General features: G+C 43.6%; 1 protein-coding gene across 1 annotated transcript in view; it reads left to right on the top strand.

The window, feature by feature from the left end:
- The window catches only part of ADRBK2 (adrenergic, beta, receptor kinase 2), a 120,164-nt gene that overhangs the window by 91,126 nt on the left and 5,043 nt on the right, over positions 1–23,995 (top strand). The window contains exons 12-17 of the mRNA XM_011975365.1: positions 1,293–1,400; positions 9,165–9,231; positions 9,760–9,860; positions 15,717–15,783; positions 16,878–16,973; positions 20,229–20,391. Coding sequence (XP_011830755.1) covers positions 1,293–1,400; positions 9,165–9,231; positions 9,760–9,860; positions 15,717–15,783; positions 16,878–16,973; positions 20,229–20,391 — 602 coding nt within the window. The remainder of the gene's footprint in view (positions 1–1,292; positions 1,401–9,164; positions 9,232–9,759; positions 9,861–15,716; positions 15,784–16,877; positions 16,974–20,228; positions 20,392–23,995) is intronic.

Here is a 23,995-nt window from a genome sequence, read left to right on the forward strand (position 1 = left end):
ATGGAGTTTCACCCTCGTCACCCAGGCTAGAGTGCAATGGCACGATCTCGGCTCACCACAACCTCTGCCTCCCAAGTTCAAGTGATTCTCCCGCCTCAACCTCCCGAGTAACTGGGATTACAGGCATGTGCCACCACGCCTGGCTAATTTTGTGTTTTTAGTAGAGACAGGGTTTCTCCGTGTTGGTCAGGCTGGTCTCAAACTCCCGACCTCAGGTGATCCGCCTGCCTTGGCCTCCCAAAGTGCTGGGATTAGAGGCATGAGCCACCGCACAGGGCCTAAAAATTCTTACACTACGATAAGCACGGAGATGCAGATCCCCAACATAAATCCAGTTGCTGCTGTATGTGAGCCCATGATGTATGTGCAGTGCTCACAGCAACCCTGCGTGGTACAGACGTCGTCTGATTACCCATTTTACTGATGAAGAAAATTAATCGTGGATGAAGAGGTTGTAGGGCATGCAACCTTTTGCCAGAGCCCCTTCAGGCTGCATCTTGGAAAGTTCCCCACCGGCTGCCTCGCGTGCTTCCTGCTGCAGCCGGTCGAGCTCAGTCCTTCAAGGAGGGGTGGAGAGTGCTAGAGCGGGAAGGGCTTTCGAGTTGCAGATGGTGCAGATTATATATAAAATGGTTGTCCTCTCAAGTGATTTTTCTCAACTTCCTGAAAATCATCTTCACATTTGCTTAGTGCTGAGTCCTTTGACCTTCTGCAGCTTTTGAAACCTGACACGTGATTTCGCCATCTTATGTACAACTGTGCTCATGTTCCTCCTTCTTCCCCATCCCCCTAGGGTCTGTTGCTGACCATGACCAAGCCGATGCCCCTGCGAGCTCAGGTCCTCAGCACAATTGGCAACACCACACAGAGGTGGATGTCTCCATGCCTTCGAGGTCCACAGCACCTCTGTGTGGTCGCCTGTTCATTGTCCGTTCTCTCTGCCCTTTGCCTGCCTCTCCTGACCGCACGCACCTCCACACGAGAGCTACTGAAACGGCAGGAGAACCTTTGCTCTTCATAGCTGGAGTAGAGAAGGACTGATGAGAGCCCGAACTTGCATTTTACATATTTATTTCATATGCTTATTTATGTTAATTCATATATGAGCGAAGGCAGAAAAGAGCATTTTCCCATTGGATGTTCAGTGCATTGCGTTTGCAGTGAAGCACCACTGTCCCCTCTCCTTTGTTTACAGTCGCTGCCGTCTAACGAATGACACCTGGACCTTGGGGTGCTGTGAGTGTTTTCTGAAGTGCGCATGCTCTGATAACTGTATCCTTCCTTCTCCCTAGTGGCACCCATGGGTACATGGCTCCCGAGGTGCTGCAGAAGGGGACGGCCTATGACAGCAGTGCCGACTGGTTCTCCCTGGGCTGCATGCTTTTCAAACTTCTGAGAGGGTGAGTGGAAGCGCATCCTTCTAATGCTGTGCTCATGGCAGCAGGAGCCTGGATGAAAACTGAGGATATGTAGAAATGACTAGATGCTAATGTTATTTTAAATCACACAGTGATCTTTAAGCCACGTGCTAATCTGGAAGACTGTGTCTTAGAAGAGTGAAAGCTGCTTCCTGATAAGCTGCTAGATAAAAGCTTATGGCTTCGTATTTTTATTCTATACCATGTAGGAAATCAGAATTCTTTTAAACCTAAAATTAGACTGCTTTGAATTTTTTTCTGTGATAAGCCACATTGTAGGAATAAGTATTGTTTTGAAATGTAGATAATTTAAAAAGGTAGAATAATTTTTTCCCTAGGAATTAATTATTCATCATCTTGAGCGTTTACAGAATTTTGAGAGTTACAAAAAAAGGATGAAAACCCAAAGTAAACCTATTTTATTTTATTTGTTTTTGTTTTGTTTTGTTTTTAGACAAGGTCTTTCTCTGTTGCCCGGCTGCAGTGCAGTGACACAAACATGGCTCACTGTAGCCTCGACCTCATAGGCTCAAGCAATCCTTCCACCTCAGCCTCAGTCTCCTGAGTGGCTGGGACTACAGACACTCACCACCACACCTGGCTAATTTTTTAATTTTTTTAGAGATAAGGTCTTGCCATGTTGCCCAGGCTGGTCTCGAACTCCTGGCCTCAAGCCATCCTCCCACCTCAGCCTCCCAAAGTGCTGGGATTAAAGGCATAAGCCACCACACCTAGCCGGTAAACCCATTTTAAAAAGCTTGCATTTATTGGGGAAAATGCTGAAATTAATTTGTCTTTTAAAGCTAGTAGTATACTTGGCCCTTGTTCTGAACTACCAAAGATGATGAAATAAAGTAGAAAAGATTATGAGAGGAAAGTACTCTCAAAATATGTTCTCATGTTAAACACTTAACAATTATGTTAATGTTTCCATTAATTCTAAGACTTTTAGCCAATTTTAATGGAAAGCTTCAATTAAATTTTTGTTTATTCAGACTCATAAAGCATTTTACATTAAAATTTCCTAGTTAATGATTTTCCTGTTAATATTTTCATATGAACACAGTCCTGATAGTTTGCTAAACGTTGCACCTTTCCATCGGAGAGCCTAAGTGAGCACCACTGCATTTTATTACATTTAGCACATCCTGGAGAGAGGCTGAATTCCACATTCCCCCAAAACTCGGTTCTGAGCACCCTCTGTTTTGTCAAGACTCTGATAATCCAGTTGTTCTCTGCTTTGCATTCACTTGTGATCTAAAATTGTATTATTGCTTAGAAAGTCGGGTTCTGTTATTCCTTAATTGAATTATTGTATTTGTGGAGCCTGGATGGCTTTAATTCATGTCATCAGACTAGCTGACCTAATTAGAGAGTTTATCTAAGCAAACCAGAGAAAGCCATTTCCCCTATGAGATGCTGTTCTCCCCAGTGGAGTCGCTTCTATGCATATGGAGTGCATGAAGACACCCAGGAGGTCTTTATTTTGGATCTCTGCTGGAGATGTGGTTGGAGACAAACAGCCCCTACCTACAGAATTTGGAGATGATTAAAAAAAAAAAACTCTATGTAACAGCTGAACTGTTGAATGCAAAAATCAGCAGTAAAATCGGACAATCCCAGAAGCCTTGTATCTAGGACTTTGTGTACTTCTCTGTTTTGTGACTCTAGCTGTTCAAATGTCTGTGCATATAGGCTGGAGAGGATGTGGTGTAACACTACTTCACTTTTTAAAAGACTGGAGGGTTTTGTTCAATAACTCTGCCTGCTCCAACAGTGTGGTTTGTGGCTAATAAAATGAATTCAGTCTAATTTCGCTATAATTCAGCTTTGGTGTACTGAACTGGAAGATATCAATTCCTTTGTGAAATCCTCCACCGGTCTTGATGGAAGCATTATGGTCAGTGGGGCTCCTGCCGAAAAGAGTCTTGACAGAAAGAAGACGTCCTGAGGATGGCTGTGAGGATGGGATGGATGGATGAAATGAATGGAGAGTGGTAAAATAGCTAGAAATGATGGCTTCTGTGGAAAGACTGAAAGAGCTGAGTGCAGAACTTAGGGGAGCGTATGGTTGACTCCAGCTGCCGGAAGGCCATCTTGTTGAAGGGATCATATGCATACTGTGTAACTCCAGAGGGATGCATTTTGAGGAGAAAAAAGATTGCAGTTTGATACAAGAATGTCCAGTCGTTTGAGCTACCCAATGAAGGAGAGTTCTGCCTCATGGATAGCAGGCTCCTTGTCACTGTCTGGTGTCCATTGATTGATCCTGAAGTGGAAGGAATCTTTCCAGTGTGTGATAGATAGGATTAGATGAATCTCCTCCACTAGGATTTATTATCTCGTGCCATTCCTCCTATTGTTTATTCAGAAGTCACTCACAGATAGGATATAGCACTGAAGCCAAAAAGCAGGAAACATTTTTGACTTAAATGATTGAAATTAAATGTGATAAGCATCTATTGAGTACCTGTAATATACAAGAGACTGTGCTTGATGCTGTGGGGAAAGGAAAGGGGTAAGGAAGGAATAAAGGAGGAGAGAGGGAGGAAGGGAGGAAGGAGAGGGAGGGAGGAGGGAAGGTGAAAGGGAAGGAGGAAGGAAGGTGAAAGGGAGGAAGGAGAGGGAGGAAGGAAGGAAGAAGGGAGAGAGGAAGAGAGGGAGGGAGGGAGAAAGGGAGGGAAGGAAAGAGGAAGGAAGAAGAGGGAAGAGAGGGAGAAAAGGGAAGGAAGGAAGGAAGGGGGGGAGGGAGGGAGGGAAAGAAGGAAAGAAGAAGGGAAAGAAGGAAGGAAGAAAGCCGACCAGCCAGGAAGAGAGACACACAAAATCCTTGAGGGATAGGCAGTCCAGGAGAGTAGCTATTGATACACACACCGTATCAGGAGCTGGCCGAGCTGTGCTGACTTCAACAGGAGCGATGTGCTGGGAGCACAGACATGGGAGAAGCAGTTCTAACCTGGAAGTGTTGGGTTGACCTCATGTGGGAGATGGTCTGTGGAGGAGATTTTGAAGATAGATAGGATGACAATACAAAGCCTCGAAGCAGAGGAAATATCAGCTTTCTATGGTTCTCAAGAGGGAGGAAGTACTGCAGGAGAAGGCTCAGATGGTTGGGTCAGCACTGGGAGGACCTCGGATGCAGTGCTGGGAAGTTTGACCTTTATCCTCCAGGCCCCGAGGCTGAAAGCTTTTCAGTGGAGCAGCGGCAGGATTGGATGGCTTTTCAGTAAGATTATTCTGGAAGCAGCCTGGAGCAATGGAGGGACTGAGACAGGGTGCAGGCAGAAGAATGTGAGCAAAAGGCAGTGAGCTTGCACAGCAGCCCTGGAACCTGACAGGAGCAGATGACACGGCGGTATTGCGGAGTTAGCATCCGTAGTGCTTCAGTGTTTTCGTGGGGTGTGTGTTGTTGTTGTTGTTTTTTTAAATAGATGGTTGGATATGGAAGGATAGGAGTTAAACATGGTGTAATTTAGATTCCAGATGATTGGGAGAATAACGATGTCATTACTAAAATCAGTGTCTGTGAATTTTCAGTGATTCACGTGAAACTGAAGTGTCTGGAGGGCCTTTCAGGAGCAAAGCCCTGTGGCGAGGCGGGCAGGAGGTGGGACTGTGTGCAGGAGCCTTCACTGCCTCAGCTGTGAACAAGGGGATAATGCCACCTGTTCTACTTCCTCACAAAGTTGCATGTGGGAGAACCTCAGAAATCTGCCTCTCAGCCTCCTGTGCATTTTTCCTATGCTGTGTACAAGGGAGCCCCTGGCAGCTGTCTTTTCTCAGGCACACGGAGCCTAAGAAATCAACTGAGTGGAGGAGGAGATTGACTAGGCAGGGTCTCCGAGGCACAGGCTTGGGCACAGTCCCCTCTACATCCTGACACTCTCCTGGAGCGCCGTCCTCAACCCTGGGGGACACTGGGCAATGGCTGGAGGCATTCTTGGTCATCATAACTTCGGGGGGGGCTGTTACTTGGCATCCCCTAAGTAGAGGCCAAGGATGCTGCTCAACATCCTATGAGGCACAGGACAGCCCCTGCAACACCCCGACAAAGAATTATTTAGCCCTAAATGTCAACAGTGCGGAGGGTGAGGACCACTGCCCCAGAGCAAGTGCCCCTCCCTCCTCCCACAGCTGTGCAGTGAAGTTGAATCAGTGGCCACCAAGGAAGGGTCTTTCTATTTTCTCTTTATTTTATTTTATTTTTTTTTATTTTTTTTGAGACAGAGTCTCGCTCTGTCGCCGGGGCTGGAGTGCAGTGGCGCGATCTCAGCTCACTGCAAGCTCCGCCTCCCGGGTTCACGCCATTCTCCTACCTCAGCCTCCCAAGTAGCTGGGACTACAGGCGCCCGCCACCACGCCTGGCTAATTTTTTGTATTTTTAGTAGAGACGGGGTTTCACCGTGTTAGCCAGGATGGTCTCAATCTCCTGACCTCGTAATCCGCCCGCCTCGGCCTCACAAAATGCTGGGATCACAGGCGTGAGCCACCGCGCCTGGCCGGTCTTTCTATTTTCTGTGATTTAATCCTCCTTGCTCTGACCAACATGTCCCCTTGCTTCGACCAATGTGCCCCCTTGCTTCTGCTGAAACACTTTTCTGTACACTTCATTTTGTCTTCATCCCCTACAAGAATACTGCAAGGCACTTGGAGAAGGAGTCTGGATGGGAGAAAGTTGTCAAGGCTTGAGAAGGCGTTTTGCGTCCGTGGACTCACAGTGATTGACTGGGCCATTCATATGCCCCATCTGTGGGTGCTGGTCACTACTGCTATTTCAGATGACTTTGTCAGATACTTAAGAGTGTCTGTGTATGAAGATGCATCTATGTTGCAAATCTGTGTAGCTGCTGTCCTGATCTTCACCTAGACTTAAGATGTCTGTTAAGGAAATCAATTGATGTGACAGTGGCCTCCATCTTAAGCTTGTCACTGTTGATTGTCTGCCTGTGGAGTTGTCAGATATGAGGAGAGAGCCTGGGCAGTGGCCTAGGGAGAACTGAGTGCTGCTGGCGCTATTGAGTTTGTTCCAGGCTGGGGAAAAAGGAAAGTTTATAAATATTTTGACAGCTACTGGCTTAGGTTTGAAATGTACATTTAATATAACACGCCATCTTTTGAGTATTTTATAATTAACTTTTGATGTGAGAGTTTTTAATTGCATAAGTTTTTGAACCCATTGTTTCCCCATGAAAATGATGTGTAGAGCTAACTTTGTGGGGGCTGTGTTTCCTCATCATTTATAATGTCCTGAACAATTTTCCAGTTCATTTAGGGGAAACGTGCAGCTGTTCCATTCTATCTGTAGTTCAGAAAGCTACACTTGACCACAGGACATGTGAATTCTTTTCCCACAGCATTCCCTGATGCAGCCAGCGTGTTGCACGGGAAGAGCTTGGCCGTGCCTTGGAAGCTGTTGACAGGCCTGTTACTGTCTCCTATTTAAAGCGGCTGCATCAGGGAGCAGCTGCGATCGCACAGGATCTGTGCGCACCACGTGCCTCCCTCAGAATGGAGATTATTACTATCATAGGTTTTCTTTAACGTTTTTCAAAATAGAAACCAAGTCTTTGGCTTTGTTCACAAAGAATAATCAAGAATACATTGGAAACAGATGTGCATCAAGATTTCAACTTGAAAGCCCAAGCTGTCTGAACATGGCAGCGTAGAATTGAATAGCTGAAGAGCGTTTTCTGATAATTTCTCCTTGAGCCGGACATGGAATCGCTATATTTATAAATGGAATTTGTAGCAATGGGGCCCATGTGCTGGAAATGGTTTTGGCACCACTAACTTTAACTCCAAGTCCCCTCACAAGCCTCCCTATGGTCTCATGAAAGACTTTTTAAATTTAGCACAGAGTGCTTGTGTCAGAACACAGCAGGCCGCAAGGACACGGGGACCAGATGCAGGAGTGGGGTCCTCTGGCTTTGCACGCAGGAGCCAGGTCTGAGGGATTTGTCAAAACACCAGGGGATCTTCACTTAATCCCTTTTTATACGTTAAGGAACTTCGTGGGGTGGAAACAGCTAAGTGTCAAGCAGGGAGACTACGGTTTTCGTAAGATGTGATAAACTTTCATTCCTTTTCTCTGCAACTGTAAACACCTTAATATTTCCATGGATTTTGTATAAAAGAATGATACAAGTATGTTTTTAAAAATTATAAATAACAGATATTGTTTGCTTTTATAGCTGCTTTTTAAATGTGGTAATTGTACATTTTTTTCCTTGGAAATAAGGCAAAAAGAATATTTCCAATCAAAATCTGTTTTAAAAGTTAAATGCTTGCTGGGTGCTAATTTACCTTGTTTTGATCTTTTTTTTTTTTCCCTCCAGATTAATGCTTTTAAGAGATGGCAATTAGTTTGTATTTCACGGCATGATATGGAAGGAAATAAAGGACTAGAGTGCCCTCTCTTGTACAAAAATAAAATTAAAGTGTTTCAGACAATAAATGGTCTGAAATGTAATAATCTCAAAAGATAGTTCAATGTATAACCTAATTAATTCAGTAGGATGACCAGGTCAGTAGCAGTAAGTAGCAGTGCAAGATAAGTGACATTTTCATTCTTTTTTAGAATCTCACTGATTTATGTATTCAACATTCTAATCCATTTTACGGAGTTAATATTAAAATATTTTACATAATATCCTGCCTGCCTCAGATTATGTCATATATGCCTTATAAATAAATTTATAAGATTACTACTTACCAGGCACATCTTGCTATAAAAAAACTCAATCATATCTGTCCCTTTAATTTTCAGAATGAAAAATCAACCACGGTATTCTAGTTTGCATATTTAATAGTGTCTTTTAATGATAAGATTTCCTTTGAAAACCAGCGTCTCCAAAATTTTAAAAACATGAGAAAGAGTAAAAGTAATCTGTTTTACACAGTTCACCAAGTAGACATTCATTTCCTGAAGTCAGAGTTATCTTTATTAATTTCACCAGTGATTACTGTATTAGGTACCTACTGTGTACTGCCATTGTCTTGGCTACTTGCATAGATGTCACTTTACTTTTTCCCTTCACCACTTCCGTGAAGTATGCGGCTTGATCCCCACTTCACAGATGAAGAATTGATACTGAAGGTTTCTATCTGGCTGACAGTCAGTAGACAGTCAAGTCGCAACTTGAACCCAGCTTTTGTGACTCTGGAGTCTGGGGTTCTGCACAGGGAAAGCAGGAAGTACGCAGAGCGGTGAAGAATCTGCTGGTGCATGGTTAGTTTCTGTTTTCATCCAAAGGATGTATTACTTAAAATGACTGGTTTCTAGGGGTGAATCGTTTCATCTCCTTCATGTTTTGGTTCAACTGCTATTCCTGGGGCTGTTTGAGGAAACAATCTCTATTTTCCTGAAAAATGTACATGAAAGTTATTGTTTAGCTCAGACTCTCATATGACAAATGTTATATAAATGACTTTTATTCTCATGATTACCTGTTGGCTAGTTGTATATTCTTTTCTAATGATATTTCCATTGGGACAGTGTGTTTTAGGGCCACAAGTTCACTGAAGTGAGACTCAGGCAGTTCAAGTGAGATACAAGTCTTTCTATTTCAGGACCTAACGTTTGTTTGCCAATTCTTCCATGGAAATGATAAATGTTTATGACTTTTGCATTTCTCCAGTTTTGAATGAATAGTGATAGGACATCATACTTTACCCAAATATTAGTCAGTGATATGTGCTATATCACCTGATGCCATATTTTAATAGAACAATTCTTTATTTCTACAGTCACAGCCCTTTCAGACAACATAAAACCAAAGACAAGCATGAAATTGACCGAATGACACTCACCGTGGTAAGGGATTCAAAACTGTATTCTTGTCTGCATGGTAATTGTCATGCTTCGTTCCATCAATAATAAAAAATGCTATTACATAAAATATTATAGGAAATATAAAATTATGTATAAACATAATAAAAATTTGCTTTCTTGAAACAAATAAATGCAGATACAATTTCTAAAAGAATTTCTAGGAGAAAAATTAATGGAAATAGATGCCAAGGCAAAAATCAGGATTTACTAACAAACAGTATGAGGAAGCTAAAGAAAATCGAGAACCAGAAGTAAAGAAATCAAAGAAAGGAGAAATTACTGAGATGTCAACGAATGAGAATGCCTTCTGGTTCTTCTGATCTGCCCCCAGCCACTTTGATTTTGCAACTGATTAGTTACCTTTTTATGTGTCTATAGAGTAAATATTAATTCATAATGAGGCTGCAATTTTTAATACTATTCTTAGCCCAGTAATAGCCTTTAAATCTGGTTGAGTATTAGGATACTGTTTCCATGAACAGATTTTTGAAATCTTACTCTTTTCCCCAGAATGTGGAACTTCCAGACACCTTCTCTCCTGAACTGAAGTCCCTTTTGGAGGGCTTGCTTCAGCGAGACGTTAGCAAGCGGCTGGGCTGTCACGGAGGCGGGTAGGTCATTGTTCCTGCCTTTCGGTATCTTTACCAGAAGAGCAAAAGAGTGATTTTAAATACTGCCTATCAAAAGTCATCCCTAGTCATTAAAATCTTCCATTTTGATGTGAAAGGGGGAAAAAAAAATCACATAGGAAATACACATATATTGTCCTATGTGTTTTATAATTAAGAAGTTGAAGAAGTCACTCACTTTTTTACTTTATTTATTTTTGAGATGGAGTCTTGCCCTGTCACCCAGGCTGGAGTGCGGTGGCGCGATCTAGGCTCACTGCAACCTCCACCTCCTGGGGTTCAAGCAACTCTCCTGCCTCAGCCTCCTGAGTAGCTAGGACCACTGGTGTGTGCTACCATGCCTGGCTAATTTTTGTATTTTTAGTAGAGACAGGGTTTTGCCATGTTGGCCAGGCTGGTCTCAAACTCCTGACGTCAGGTGATCCACCTGCCTTGGCTTCTAAAAGTGCTGGGATTATAGGTGTGAGCCACTGGGGCCAGCTCAGTTTTTAACTTTTAAAGATTGACCTTGTAGATGACAGAAATGAATTCTGATATTTTGTAGTCCATTTGTTTTTTAGCGATGGTTATATTTGTGATTGTGGCAGTTTAACATTCTGATCAGATTCTCACATATTTCTCTCATGCAGAAATGAGTAACTGTGATCTAACACATGCTCACTATTCTCCTGCCTCAAAACACTCTGAACAGTAATATCTGGAAATCTTATAGAGAGGGACTTAAGACAGACCTTTCTCCTGTATCTCTTTACCCCCAGGCTTGCTTGGCATAAGAAATAACTTTTAACTGTATATTACCTATATGTATATCATACATATGTGTATGTATTTTTAGTGTGCATATTATACATATAAGCATTTTGCATAGATAGCTAAATAATGTACTTATATATGAGTATGTCCTTATTTATCAATTTGCAAAATTACCTATTCCTGCTATAATAGATGAAGATTTAGCTCACCCATTACCATCTCTGTAGCCTTCGCTTCCTCCACCTCTCAAAAGTTGAAATGCTATTTTGGGCTCCTCTTTTGCTTGCCTCTGTAGCTTTAAATTCTGTGCTTAACCCGGTCGTGCCTTTTTCCAACTATAAACAGTATCTAAGTTGAGGATTTTGACATTCCTGTCTTTCATTGACTTCTTCTGTCTCATGTTCTTTCATGTTAATTTTTATTTTTACGTTATCAAGATGATACTGCTTTCTATTCTGTGACATATTCAATCTTTGTGCTTTGCATATAGGTTGATTTCAAAGGTTGCAAATGAAGAAGGGGTATTTATACTCTTATGGAATCAAAAATGTTGTTCATTACATAGTTTCTACTTAGCCTGGTAATAAACCTTAAGTCGGCCGGGCGCGGTGGCTCAAGCCTGTAATCCCAGCACTTTGGGAGGCCGAGACGGGTGGATCACAAGGTCAGGAGATTGAGACCATCCTGGCTAACACGGTGAAACCCCGTCTCTACTAAAAAAATACAAAAAAACTAGCCGGGCGAGGTGGCGGGCGCCTGTAGTCCCAGCTACTCGGGAGGCTGAGGCAGGAGAATGGCGTGAACCCGGGAGGTGGAGCTTGCAGTGAGCTGAGATCGCGCCACTGCACTCCAGCCTGGGCGACAGAGCAAGACTCCGTCTCAAAAAATAAAAATAAAAATAAAAAAAAAAACCTTAAGTTAGTTTTTTATATATATATAAAATATATGATATATATATAAAATATGATATCGCGCGCTCTCTCTCTCTCTCAGAACAGAATATGATAGTTGTGGACTTTGTTTTCCCTGATGTTTCTTTCGGGAGGGACTCAGCCTGCAGCTGCAGTGAGACAGAGGTGCTCTCTTTCTGCTGATTGGCATCGTCTCACCCAACACTTCCCTTTCCAGTCTCCTGGTCTGAATCTGCCATTCACTCGATTCCCTGCCTCCTGCTCTATTTCGGCTAGATATGGAATTCTAAGTAAATAACAATTTTCCCCCAGAACTTTGAAGCTCTTGCTTTATTGTGTACAAGCGAACAGTCGTGCAGGTCATGGAGCTAGGTTACCACTCACGCTGGCAGGCACATAGCATCCCTCGTGCTTGGAGGCTCGTGCTCTTCAGCTTGGAGACCACCCTTACTTTACTTATTTGACATTTATCCTCCTCCGTTTCTCGTAGAACTCTTATTAGCCAGATGCTGGGATTCCTTTCTAGATTTGGGCCTCTGTGCTCCTGATCTTGTATATTATCTGTATCTTTGCTTTAATTCTTTGTTTTACTTGCCAATAGCATACATTTTCAACCCGTTTATTCATTTCTTTCTAAAAATCTTTAGCAGGTTTAATTTCTTAAAAGTAGAACCTTTCAGGGGTTTTACCCCGTGTTAGAGTAAACACCTTGCTGCAGGTTTCTGGAGTTGGGTGTGGGGGAAGGAAGTACAGCGGGTATGGGTGTGCATGTGTGTGCGTGTGCAGCTCAATGTCCAGAGCTCCAGTCCTGTGTCTCATCCCCCAGCCACACACTGTGGTGAACTGGAGCTCAGCATGCTGGCTCCGTCTCCAGGGCAGTAGCTCTGCCCTGCTTTGCTGTCAGTCACTGCCCCTGTGTCAGCATCCCCTCTTGTCTGCTGATGGCCCTCTCTCTCTCTCGTGGTGGATTTATTTTTTTAATATTTATTTTTACTTTTTATTTTTTTGACATTGAGTCTCGCTCTGTTACCCAGGTTGGAGTGCAGTGGCACAGTCTTGGCTCACTGCAACGCCTGCCTCCCAGATCAGGTGATTCTCCTGCCTCAGCTTCCCAAGTAGCTGGGAATACAGGTGTGCACCACCACACCCAGCTAACTTTTGTATTTGTAGTAGAGACGGGGTTTCGCCATGTTGGCGAGGCTGGTCTTGAACTCCTGACCTCAAGTGATCTGCCCGCCTTGGCCTCCCAAAGTGCTGGGATTACAGGCATGAGTCACTGCATCCGGCCTATTTTTGTTTTTTAAAAGAGATAGTATCTCACTCTGTCCCCCAGGCTGGAGTTCTATGACATGATCATAGCTCACTCCAGCCCCAAACTCCTGGGCTCAAGTAATCCTTTGGCCTCAGCCTCCTGAGTAGCTGGGACCACAGGCCCACATTACCATGCCTGGCTAACATTCTTTTTTTTTAATAGAGAAGGGGTCTTGCTATGTTGCCCAGATGGTTGCCCAGATGGGTCATGAACTGCTGGCCTCAAGTGATCTTCCCCTCTTATCCCCCAAAGAGCTAGGATTACAGGTGTGAGCCACTGTGCCTGGCTCCTGTGGTGGGTTTATATCTCCATGTTGCTTTCCTGCCATTTCAGTGGTTACTGAGACTGTGTAAAGTTGCATGCTTGCACGCAATCCCTGGCTTGAACCAGAAACCTTCTTTCTGGGGCATTTCTAATTGCTTGGATATATGGAAGTAAATTTCTTATTTAGCGTACCACATTTCATGTGTGGACAATGATGGGTACAAAATGGAACCCACTAAGAAAATCACCGAAGTGTTTCCAGTAAAAATGCACAAGGATAACATCTGACTTGGATCCCATTCCTTCATTCAATGTCTGTTTACTGGGCACACACTGATACTACCCCGTGAAGTGGCTGAGGCAGTGCACATGGTAGGCATGGCCCCTGCCTTCCTGAAGCTCATGCGGTGGGAAAGCCATGGTGTAGAAATGTCGAGTAAGACAGGTCCAGATAGTGCGAAGCAAGACTTTGGAGAGTTTTGAGCAGAGAAGTGGTGGGTTCATTGAAGATGATTTGGGTGCTGTATGAAGTGGGATGGGGCTGCAGGTGGGCAGGACTAGAGGTCAGAGGAGGAGGCATTAGAGCAGTTTAGACAAGAGGTGCCAGGGCTCTGATGCCTCAGTGTTTCTGACGGGACGTCTATTCTTTCTTCCCTGCCCACAAATGCCGGTAGCACCCTAAGCAGGAATCACCACCCCTGGCTAGGCACGGTAGCTCACGCCTGTAATACCAGTACTTTGGGAGGCCGAGGTGGGCGGATCACAAGGTCAGGAGTTTGAGACCAGCCTGACCAACATGCTGAAACCCTGTCTCTACTAAAAATACAATAATAATAATAGTAATAATAATAATAATTAGCTGGACATGGTGGTACATGCCTGTAATCCCAGCTACTCAGGAGGCTGAGGCAGGAGAATCGCTTGAACCCGGGAGGCGGAGGTTGCAGTGAGCTGAGATCACACCACTGCACTCCAGCCTGGGTGACAGAGAGAGACTGCATCTCAAAAAAAAAAAATAATAATAATAATAAATAAATACATAAATAAAAATAAATTAAAAAAAAAAAGGAAGAAAAGAGCGACCACCCCTAAGCGAGAGTGTCGTGAGGATGGGAGGTGGTAGGAAGTAGTCACGTCTGGGTCTGGCCGAGGGGTGGCTGTGAAGCCTGAGGGAAGACAAGCATCCAGGACCATCCTGCCTGGGCCTGTGCAGGAGCAGTGCGGAGAGGGCTGCTTTAGACCTGCCTGCGTCCTCTGAGTGGGCTGGGGAGTAGGACTGTCCTGGAACACAGGGCACAGGTTGGTGCTTGGGATACAGATTTAGGAGTCCTATAAGGACACTCAAGCTCTGGGCTGGGCGAGATGCCCCAGGGACTGACTACAGAAGGGCCCCAAGAAGCAGCCTTGAGCTCTGTGACAGGACGTGGAGAGACAGTCAGTGGCATGTGCTGGGAGTGCTGCTCCCCGACGCAGGCTTTTCCTTGGAGTGTGCAACTTTTTTTTTTTTTTTTCCTGGCGACAGGTTCTCACTGTGTCACCCAGGCTGGAGTGCAGGGGCACAATCTCGGCTCACTGCAACCTCCGCTTCCCAGGTTCAAGCAATTCTCCTGCCTCAACCTCCCAAGTAGCTGAGACTACAGGCGCCCACCACCACGCCCAGCTAATTTTTTGTATTTTAATCAAGACAGGGTTTCATTGTGTTGCCCAGACTGGTCTCGAACTCCTGAGCTCAGGCGATCCACCCACCTTGGCCTCCCATAGTGCTAAGATTACAGGCATGAGGCACTATGCCTGGCCAACTTTTGCTCTGGGTACTCTGAGTTTTAATCATGACCTTCAAGAAAACTTGTTTCTTCAATTTATTTTTTATTTCTATTCTTATTTTTATTTTTGAGACGGAGTCTCACTCTGTCGCCCAGGCTGGAGTGCGGTGGCGTGAACTCGGCTCACTGCAAGCTCCACCTCCTGGGTTCACACCATTCTCCTGCCTCAGCCTCCCAAGTAGCTGGCACTACAGGCACCCGCCACCATGCCTGGCTAGTTTTTTTTTGTATTTTTAGTAGAGACGGGGTTTCACCGTGTTAGTCAGGATGGGTTTCTTCAATTTATAAAGGATTTTGGTATACATTATATTATTAGATCTCTTGTTTGCTTCTGAGTAGATGTGGTGCTTCACATTCCTGTCATTTTCCTATTATATTATCTATTGTGATGTGTAAATATTTGCTATAAATTTCTTTAATGTATAGATATCCAATTTAATTCTCATTTTCAGTTATGTTCTCATGACTATAGAATTATTGAACGTGTGTGTGCGTGTGTGTATATATATCTGTGAAAATTTCTAGGTTATTTTAAACTGTAATAACTATCCCAAATAAATGATCATATGGGATAATATTCCCAGGCGCTGCATGCAGTATTCTAAACATCATAGCATTCCTCCTGTTGTTTTGCAGGAAGCGTATTTATTTGCTTTCTTAAAGGAAAAACTGGAAATACTTGTTCCACTGCGTCGTTAACAGGAGACAGTTTTGCACAGTATTTCTTATGTTTCCAAATGCATACTTAGCACTGTTATGACTCTTTCTCCTCCAGCTCACAGGAAGTAAAAGAGCACAGCTTTTTCAAAGGTGTTGACTGGCAGCATGTCTACTTACAAAAGGTACTCCCTCCATCTGGGGCTCAACTTTGGGTACTGCCGCCCTGACACACTCATCTCTGTCTCAGTTTCTGTCTCTGTCTCTCTATGCACTGATGGCTTCCTGGCTCTGTCTCCCCAGCATCCCCGCCACCCACCTCCCCCAGCATCCTGTGTCCGCAGTGCCGTGGTACCCAAGAGTTACCATGCAGCCAATTCCCTTTGGGGCACTCTCTCACTCTTTGTTTCCCTAGTATAAACATTTTGAAAATATCTCCTGTATCAACTTATACAGGGTAAAATGGAGCTATTATCTAGTTAATTCAAATGCACATATAATTGAGCCGTTTTTAGTTTTTGCTCTTCTTCTTGAATTCTTATCTCAACGTGACTGTATTTTTACATAGATCTCTATAAAATGTACCTGAAACTTCTGCCATAAATGTATGTATATTTTCTAGCCCAATACTACATAAGAATGAGCATGATTTTGTATCAGGATAATTTCCTTTCCTTATTTTAAGCTTCATGATATTTGCGTTGATACAGGAAACACCCCGAATTCAATTTTCAGAAAAATGTTGATTATCAGCTTTAGATTCGCTTTGCATGAACTCAAGCTGCCGAGAAATGATGATTTTCTCTAGTAAAGAAAGACTAATCTGTTAGTCCTACCGAATTAGAGTTCGACCTCTGGGTCAGTTAACATGTACCTCAGGGTGTTCGCAGGTGTGCCCTGCTCCCTCTAGGCCCCGTTGTCTCTTGTGGTTCTAGCAACCTGAAGGTGGTGTTGCGTCCTCTCAGAGAATGTGCTTTCTTAAGCTGAGCTGGATGGATATGCAGTGCTGAGATTTTGTTATATTTGAAAATTATTTAAGGCTTTGGACATGAATCCTGTTTTTCTTTAATTTGTCTAAAATCTAGGGCCTTCCTTTGGGGCTATTCAGTGCAGAGGCTTTTCTACACAATATGAAATGTGATTTGTTACAAGCTTGAATGACATGCTGCGCAGTGTAGCATGCGGATATCTGGCACTGTGCTGTCTTTGTGGAATGTTAGGTTGGGACGGGACCATACGATCATCTGATAACTGTACCATGCTTATTTGGATCTTCCAGTACCCGCCACCCTTGATTCCTCCCCGGGGAGAAGTCAATGCTGCTGATGCCTTTGATATTGGCTCATTTGATGAAGAGGATACCAAAGGGATTAAGGTACACATGCGATCACTTATTTCTTTATTTTTATTTTTGGATGGGGGGATTTCTGTTGGAAATCAAACTTAGTGGTTGTTTTAATATTGGGCTGTTTGTAGTATTTAGCCTACAAATGAGTATCAACATATTTGAAGAATGTGTAAGTTAAGGACCTAAATTAAAGGCTTTGAAAGCTTTCTTCAGACTAATAGTTTTATTTCTGAGGAACTGCAAGATAAAATGTTTATTGATTTGGAATATTTGTGATTGAAATAAAACTTGAATTGTACCTGAAACAGGAAAAACAGCTGTGTGATATCAAACATACTTCCCTAGTGCAAAAGAGCCAACTGTCTCAGTTCTTCTAAGTTTTTAGATCTCCCCACGTTAGGATGAAAGAGCAAACAGCATGAATCATTTTGCATTTGTCAGTCAAAGGTGAAATAATCACTGTTTTTTTTAAATACAGTCCTCTGCCTTTTTTGAACTTTCTTTCATATTGTCATTCCCCCAAGTAGACAAGACATAATTAGAGATGGTGAGTCATGAGAGAAGATCATCCTGTTTAAGATGCTGGGTCAAAGCATATCACTACATCAAGCTCTCACCTACCCCCATGCTGGCAGCTTGCCCCAGGCTCTCCCCACTGCCCCCGGGCCTCCCCTGTTCTTCTTAGCTGCCCCCATTTACACCCTTCTGACACTAACCCTCCTTGCCTTCCCCACCAAGTGCCTTCCTTCTCCAGAAGGCTGCAGCACTATTAAAACACACGCCTGTGAGGTGTAAATAAAAGAGTGACAAGTAAAATGCAAGGGCCTAGCAGGAGCTGTAACCGGAGACACATAGGACTTGGACCAACTAGGCTGTGGGACAGAAAAGGCAGTAAATGGCTGGAGGAAGACGGGAGGATTGCGGGGAAGGAGAGCAGCTATCGGGAGCAGCATGTACAGGCTAAGTGCACCTGGGGAACCCAGTGGCAGCTGGTCAGAGCTAGGGGCCCCAGGAGACGAGGGGCTGGGCCATGATGATGATTAGGGTGTTCACGGGACCAGCTTCTCAGGTGTTGGAGGTTAGGCGAAGACAAAGTGCAGAGGACCCAGGTCACAGGACTATGAGGATTGCTGACCAACTGAGAGACACCCTTCTGTGGTCTGGAGCAGTGGCTGGGGTCAGCATTGAGACCGATGCCTAGACCTGTACACCAGGCATCGTCTGTAGCCGGAACCATTGATACCTGTCATGTATATGAGTATACAGCAGTGTTTTGGGGAACAATCCACTTTCAAAGGAATTTTAAAAATTTACTGCTATCACAATAGAATTTTTTCACGTGCCGTATACCACTATCTATCCATCAGAGTACTAAAAATAAAATACTGTTACGTGGGCGCCCACGAACATGTTTTGATGTTAAAAAGAGATTATCATACTTAAAAATGTTGTAAACCAAGATCCAGGCTTTGGAATCAGACAGACTGGGCTGGGGTCTGCCTCTTAGCTGAGTGAATGTGGGCCATTCTGTGACCTCGCGAGTCTTGGCTTTCTCACCTGTAAAGTGGGGGGTTTCACTGCCAAGCGTTCTCTGAGGATAAATGAGGTGGCCTGCTGAAGGCTACAGGCATATAGTCAATGCTTGACAAACCAGTAGCTTCTACTATTATGCTTTGGTTCTTCCTGAGCGAGAGCTGAGAAGGAGCACACTTAGAACAAGAAGTCCTGTCTGGTAGGGAGTCAGCTTAAGCAAGAAGCCCAGGTCCTGCCCCCGCGAGAGCTGAGTCCAGCAGGGAGGGCAGGGGACTGCATTTTAAGAAACTATCTTTTAAAAACAGCCCAAATAATACATTTTCTTTAAAAGGGTGGGGGGAAACTCACCTCATGTAAACATAAGTTTTTTTTTTTTTTTTTTAAATTCCTTTTCAGCAAGGTGGGCTCAGTCATAAAGATGAAGTCTTGCTGAAATGATAGGCGGTAGAACAGTGTCTGTTAAACAGAGTTGGCCATTTCAGAATAACTACCTGGGCAAGGAGCGTGCTTTGACTCTTTGCCAGACCGTTCAGAACCTGTCCCTGTGCGCCTGATCTCAGCTGCTCATCGGACCTTGAGGTTTTCAACACCCCATCGCTCACACACACTCACACACGCACCTCCAGTCCCATTCAGAGCAACCGAGGGGCTCAGCTATGGGCTTAGATGGAATGCCTGAAGAAAACAGAAAGAGGAAAAGCTCTACAGGTCAAAGCGACCTCAGAATCAACAGATTATTATAACAGATCAATTAGACTGGATGGAGTAGGCCCCATATTGGGTGTGGGATGCAGCTTCTTCTGGTGTTCTGTTGATCTGCTAAGGGAATGTGTGCAAGTGCCTTAGTCTCCTTGGTCTTTCTTGTCCTTGTCAGTATTTTGCCTGTTAAGATACCTACCCCTGCTTATCTTTCAAGGAGTAAGCAAACTAAGTTTCTAAGGAGGTCTGTGCTTCTAAGACAAGCATGTTTTTATCAGTAGACTTGCTAGTATTTCTGCCATAAAAAGGTAGCTCACATGCAGAAAACCATTTTCTTTGTTCATATTCAAAGTGCAGCCTTACCTAGAGGGCAGAAAGAAGAATTTTGAGTACTCGCTTGGAAGAAAAATGCTACCATTAAGTGTAATTTTTGTTACAGCAGCTCTTAAAGTCTCCGTTGCCTAAACTCTCCGTGTATCTGGAGGGTTCTCACACATGTAATTATGATGTCAAACTGCAAATAGTTGGAAGGTTCATGGAATTAATAGGAAGCTCAGCCTCATTTACCTTTTGTTTTTCTAACTTTTCAGATTAATTGAGGGTAGGTTCAAAAGCCCTCTTGGCTTCTCTCTTGTAACAGTTTTTGAAACTATAGAAACAGTTTTCCTACCTATATAAACAAACTATCCTTACCATAATTGAAATTTTACTTGGTTGTCAGAATCTCCTAGTACTTCAGGTAAAACCCCGTATATGTGAGTTTTCGTTGGCAAACATGTCATGAAGATAGTATAGAAGATTGGGCTGGACGTAGCTGATCCAGGACTGAAAGTGAAGTGCTCCCCAGTTCTGTTTGTGGATGCTGATTGCTTGAGTTGTCATTAGCAGAGATTTATGACAACTAATAACCTGCCTCGAAATGATTACTGCTGCCATCTAGTTATCTTCCTATATAGAGTTATGATTGAGTCAGCATGCATGTGGTGCCGTGGACTCTTACCTTTGTAAGTATGTTAAATCATAAACATCTTGATTTCTTAAAATAATCAGCTGCTTGATTGCGACCAAGAACTCTACAAGAACTTCCCTTTGGTCATCTCTGAACGGTGGCAGCAAGAAGTAACGGAAACAGTTTATGAAGCGGTAAATGCAGACACGGATAAAATTGAGGCCAGGAAGAGAGCTAAAAATAAGCAGCTTGGCCACGAAGAAGGTAACATAGCTCACGTGTCTCAATACATTTCTAATGCAGTAAATTTTCAGAATTTCTTGTAAAGCTGAAAAAGTCTTTGGGTCTTATGGTATTTTCCAGTCGAGAAGAAATCAATGCCGTAAATCGTTTCAGTTTGCTCTGGCTTGGAAGAGCTCAGTCTAATATTTCAAAGTCTTCAGTCAGCACACAAATAAGTCTATGGAGACAGGTGGCCGGGTTTCTTTAGTATGCCCTTTTATCTTGGAGTGCTTGGGGACTAGTTTGGAGGTTTTTTCCTTGCAGATTGAGTATGACAGCGTCAGGAGTGGGGCTGGTGTCATTGGTGTGTGCCCTGTGCAGTCATCTGGGCACCTGACTCAGTTTAGTCCTCTGTTGTCATCACCTTGAGACTCTTAGTCATTTTTAAACAAGGGGCCTGCATTTTCATTTTGCACTGGGACCCAAGAAGTATGTAGCCGGTCCTGGCAAGGAACTTAGCATGACACGTCACTTGTCAAGAGAGGTAAATGGGCCGGGCGCGGTGGCTCAAGCCTGTAATCCCAGCACTTTGGGAGGCCGAGATGGGCGGATCATGATGTCAGGAGATCGAGACCATCCTGGCTAACACGGTGAAACCCCATCTCTACTAAAAAATACAAAAACTAGCCAGGCGAGGTGGCGGGCGCCTGTAGTCCCAGCGCGGGAGGCTGAGGTGGGAGAATGGCGTGAACCCGGGAGGCAGAGCTTGCAGTGAGCTGAGATCCGGCCACTGCACTCCAGCCTGGGCGACAGAGAGAGACTCCGTCTCAAAAAAAAAAAAAAAAAAGAGAGGTAAATGTCTCCCATTCAGGTACTAACCAGACTCAACCCTGCTTAGCTTCCAAGATCAGACAAGATCGGGCATGTTAAGGGTGGTATGGCCATAGACAAAAGAGTTAAATGTATGAAGACATTTATATTACAAACAGCATTTTAAAAATTGCCAAATCAGGCCAGGTGCAGTGACTCACGTCTGTAATCCCAGTGCTTCAGGAGGCTGAGGCAGGAGGATACTTGAGTCCAGAAATCCAAGACCAGCCTGGGCAACATGATGAAACCCCATCTCTACAAAAAATAAGAATTAGCCAGGCATGGTGGTATGCGCCTGTGGTCCCAGGGACTGAGGGGCCAAGACAGGAGGATCACTTGAGCCCAGGAGGGTGTCTGCAGTGAGCTGAGATTGTGCTACTGCACCCTGACCTGAGTGACACAGCGAGAAGCTGTCTCCAAAAAAAAAAAAAAAAATTGCCAAACTGTATTTTTATGTAAATAATTCAGTGCCCTACTAAACATAACATCAAGTAAGAAACATAAGTTTTAAATAAATCAATTATTCTCGATTCACTGAATATGGTTACTCTTGATTTTTCTAAGATTTCTTGAATTTTGGATAATTTATTGTAATTGATGATTATGTTAAGATGTAATTTCATTTTCCCTCTGAGCAAAGACCCTTGCAAGGTTAACCTTATGTAACAAGAATGACCAGAAACTCTTTCACTCTATTAATAGGTTACTTTGGTGGCAGCATCTTAGTATAGGATTCCTTGGTCTTATCTGACAATTTCCCTGTATCATGTAAAGTGTCTTCGATTCTGGATGACTTACTCTGTATATAAACGTTGCCAGAATACACCAAGGGAATCCTGCATTCTTTGAACTGTGCTTACCTCAATTCTGCAGGGACACACAGCCTTTATTTGTAAGCTCTTCTTTTTTTTTTGTTTGAGACGGAGTCTTGCACTGTTGCCCAGTGGCACGATCTTGGCTCATTGCAACCTCCGCCTCCCAGGTTCAAGTAATTCTCCTGCCTCAGCCTCCCGAGTAGCTGGGATTACAGGTGCCCACCACCATGCCTGGCTAATTTTTTGTATTTTTAGTAGAGATGAGATTTCACTATGTTGGCCAGGCTGGTCTTGAACTCCTCACCTTGTGATCCGCCCGCCTCGGCCTCCCAAAGTGCTGGGATTACAGGCGTGAGCCACCACGCCCGGCCTTAAGCTCTTCTTTAGAGAACAAGTCCATTGTGATCACACTGGGCTGTGTTTGCCACAGCAGATTTTACACAGGAAATTGAATCAGTGTGGACTTGCTCAAGGCAGGGGGGGCGGGGGTCGTGATGTCACTAGAATCCTGATTAATTGGATCCAGAAATATATATATATCTTCATAAGCATGTTCAAGTATATCCTTCTAGTTAGAGCTGTAATTAGACAGAAAGTTTAGCAAATCGAGGAATTTATCTTCCTATGTTAGTAAGTAATTCGTGCATAAGTAGGTCTCGGCTGACAATCTCAGAGGTCACCTTTATAGAAAAATATAGTCTAGGCTTAGATTCCTGAAAAAAAAAAAAAAAAAACTTATAATACAGTCGGTCCTCCACGTCTCAGGTTTTGCATCTGTGGATTCGACCAGTCATGATCAAAAATATCTGGAGAAAAACAACAAGAATAACAATACAACAATAACAAAGAATGCAAATAAAAGCTATACAGCAGGGGTTCCCAACCCCGGAGGAGGGGGAGGCCGGTTAGGAACTGGGCCGCACAGCAGGAGGCACCACCTGAGCTCCGCCTCCTGTCAGATCAGCAGGGGCCTGAGATTCTCAGAGGAGTGCAAACCCTACTGTGAACTGCACACGTGAGGGATCTAGGTTATGTGCTCCTTATGAGAATCAAATGCTTGATCTGAGGTAGAACAGTTTCAACCCCAAACCATTCCTCCACCCCCGTCTGTGGAAAAATTGTCTTCCTCGAAACCGGTCCCTGGTGCCAAAAAGGTTCTGGACCAATGCTACATAGTGTAACAACTATTTATGTAGCATTTACACTGTATTAGGTTCATAAGTAAACTAGAGGTGATTTAAAGTTTGTGGGAGGATATGTGTAGGTTCTATACAAACACCATGCCATTTTAGATTGATGACTTGAACATCTACTGATTTCGGTATCTGCTAGGGTCCTGGAACCTATCCCTTGTGGATGCCAAGGGATGACTGTGCTCGTATTTTAAATAGATTTTGGAAATGCAAGCACTTCTCAGTGAAAACGACAACTCCATCCTTCCCCATCACCACTGACCCTCCCTGGCCCTCCCTCTCCTTTGTTCTTTTCCTGCTTGTCTCCAGATGACACCACATGGGTTTTACTTGTTTACTGATGGTCTGAAACTCTCACTAGATTGTAAACTCTCTGAAGCAGGCGTTTCTGTCTCTTTTGTTCTCTGCTGAACCCAGAATATCTGGAACACGCCCAGCACCTGGGCATTCATGTGATACTTGTCGAAGAAATGAGTGTGTGAGTGAATGATTTTAGCACAATCACCAAAGCCTTTAATATAGACTTTAAAATTAACCTTTCTTTTTTAAAGACACAATATTTCACGATAAAAATGTAATCAGGACTCAACAATGTGTGTGAATTATCTGTATACATAACCACATATTTGAGGAATAAACCTAACATTAAGCTGAGGAATTAACCATTTTTCATCCTTATGTTACCTTAAATTACTTGGACAAGAAAATTCCCACTATTATTATTTTTAAGATAAAAGAGAGATTAAAGGGGGAATCCCAACGCCACGT

The sequence above is a fragment of the Mandrillus leucophaeus genome, unplaced genomic scaffold (assembly GCF_000951045.1).
Source record: "Mandrillus leucophaeus isolate KB7577 unplaced genomic scaffold, Mleu.le_1.0 Scaffold154, whole genome shotgun sequence".
In the NCBI taxonomy this organism is placed as follows: Eukaryota; Metazoa; Chordata; class Mammalia; order Primates; family Cercopithecidae; genus Mandrillus; species Mandrillus leucophaeus.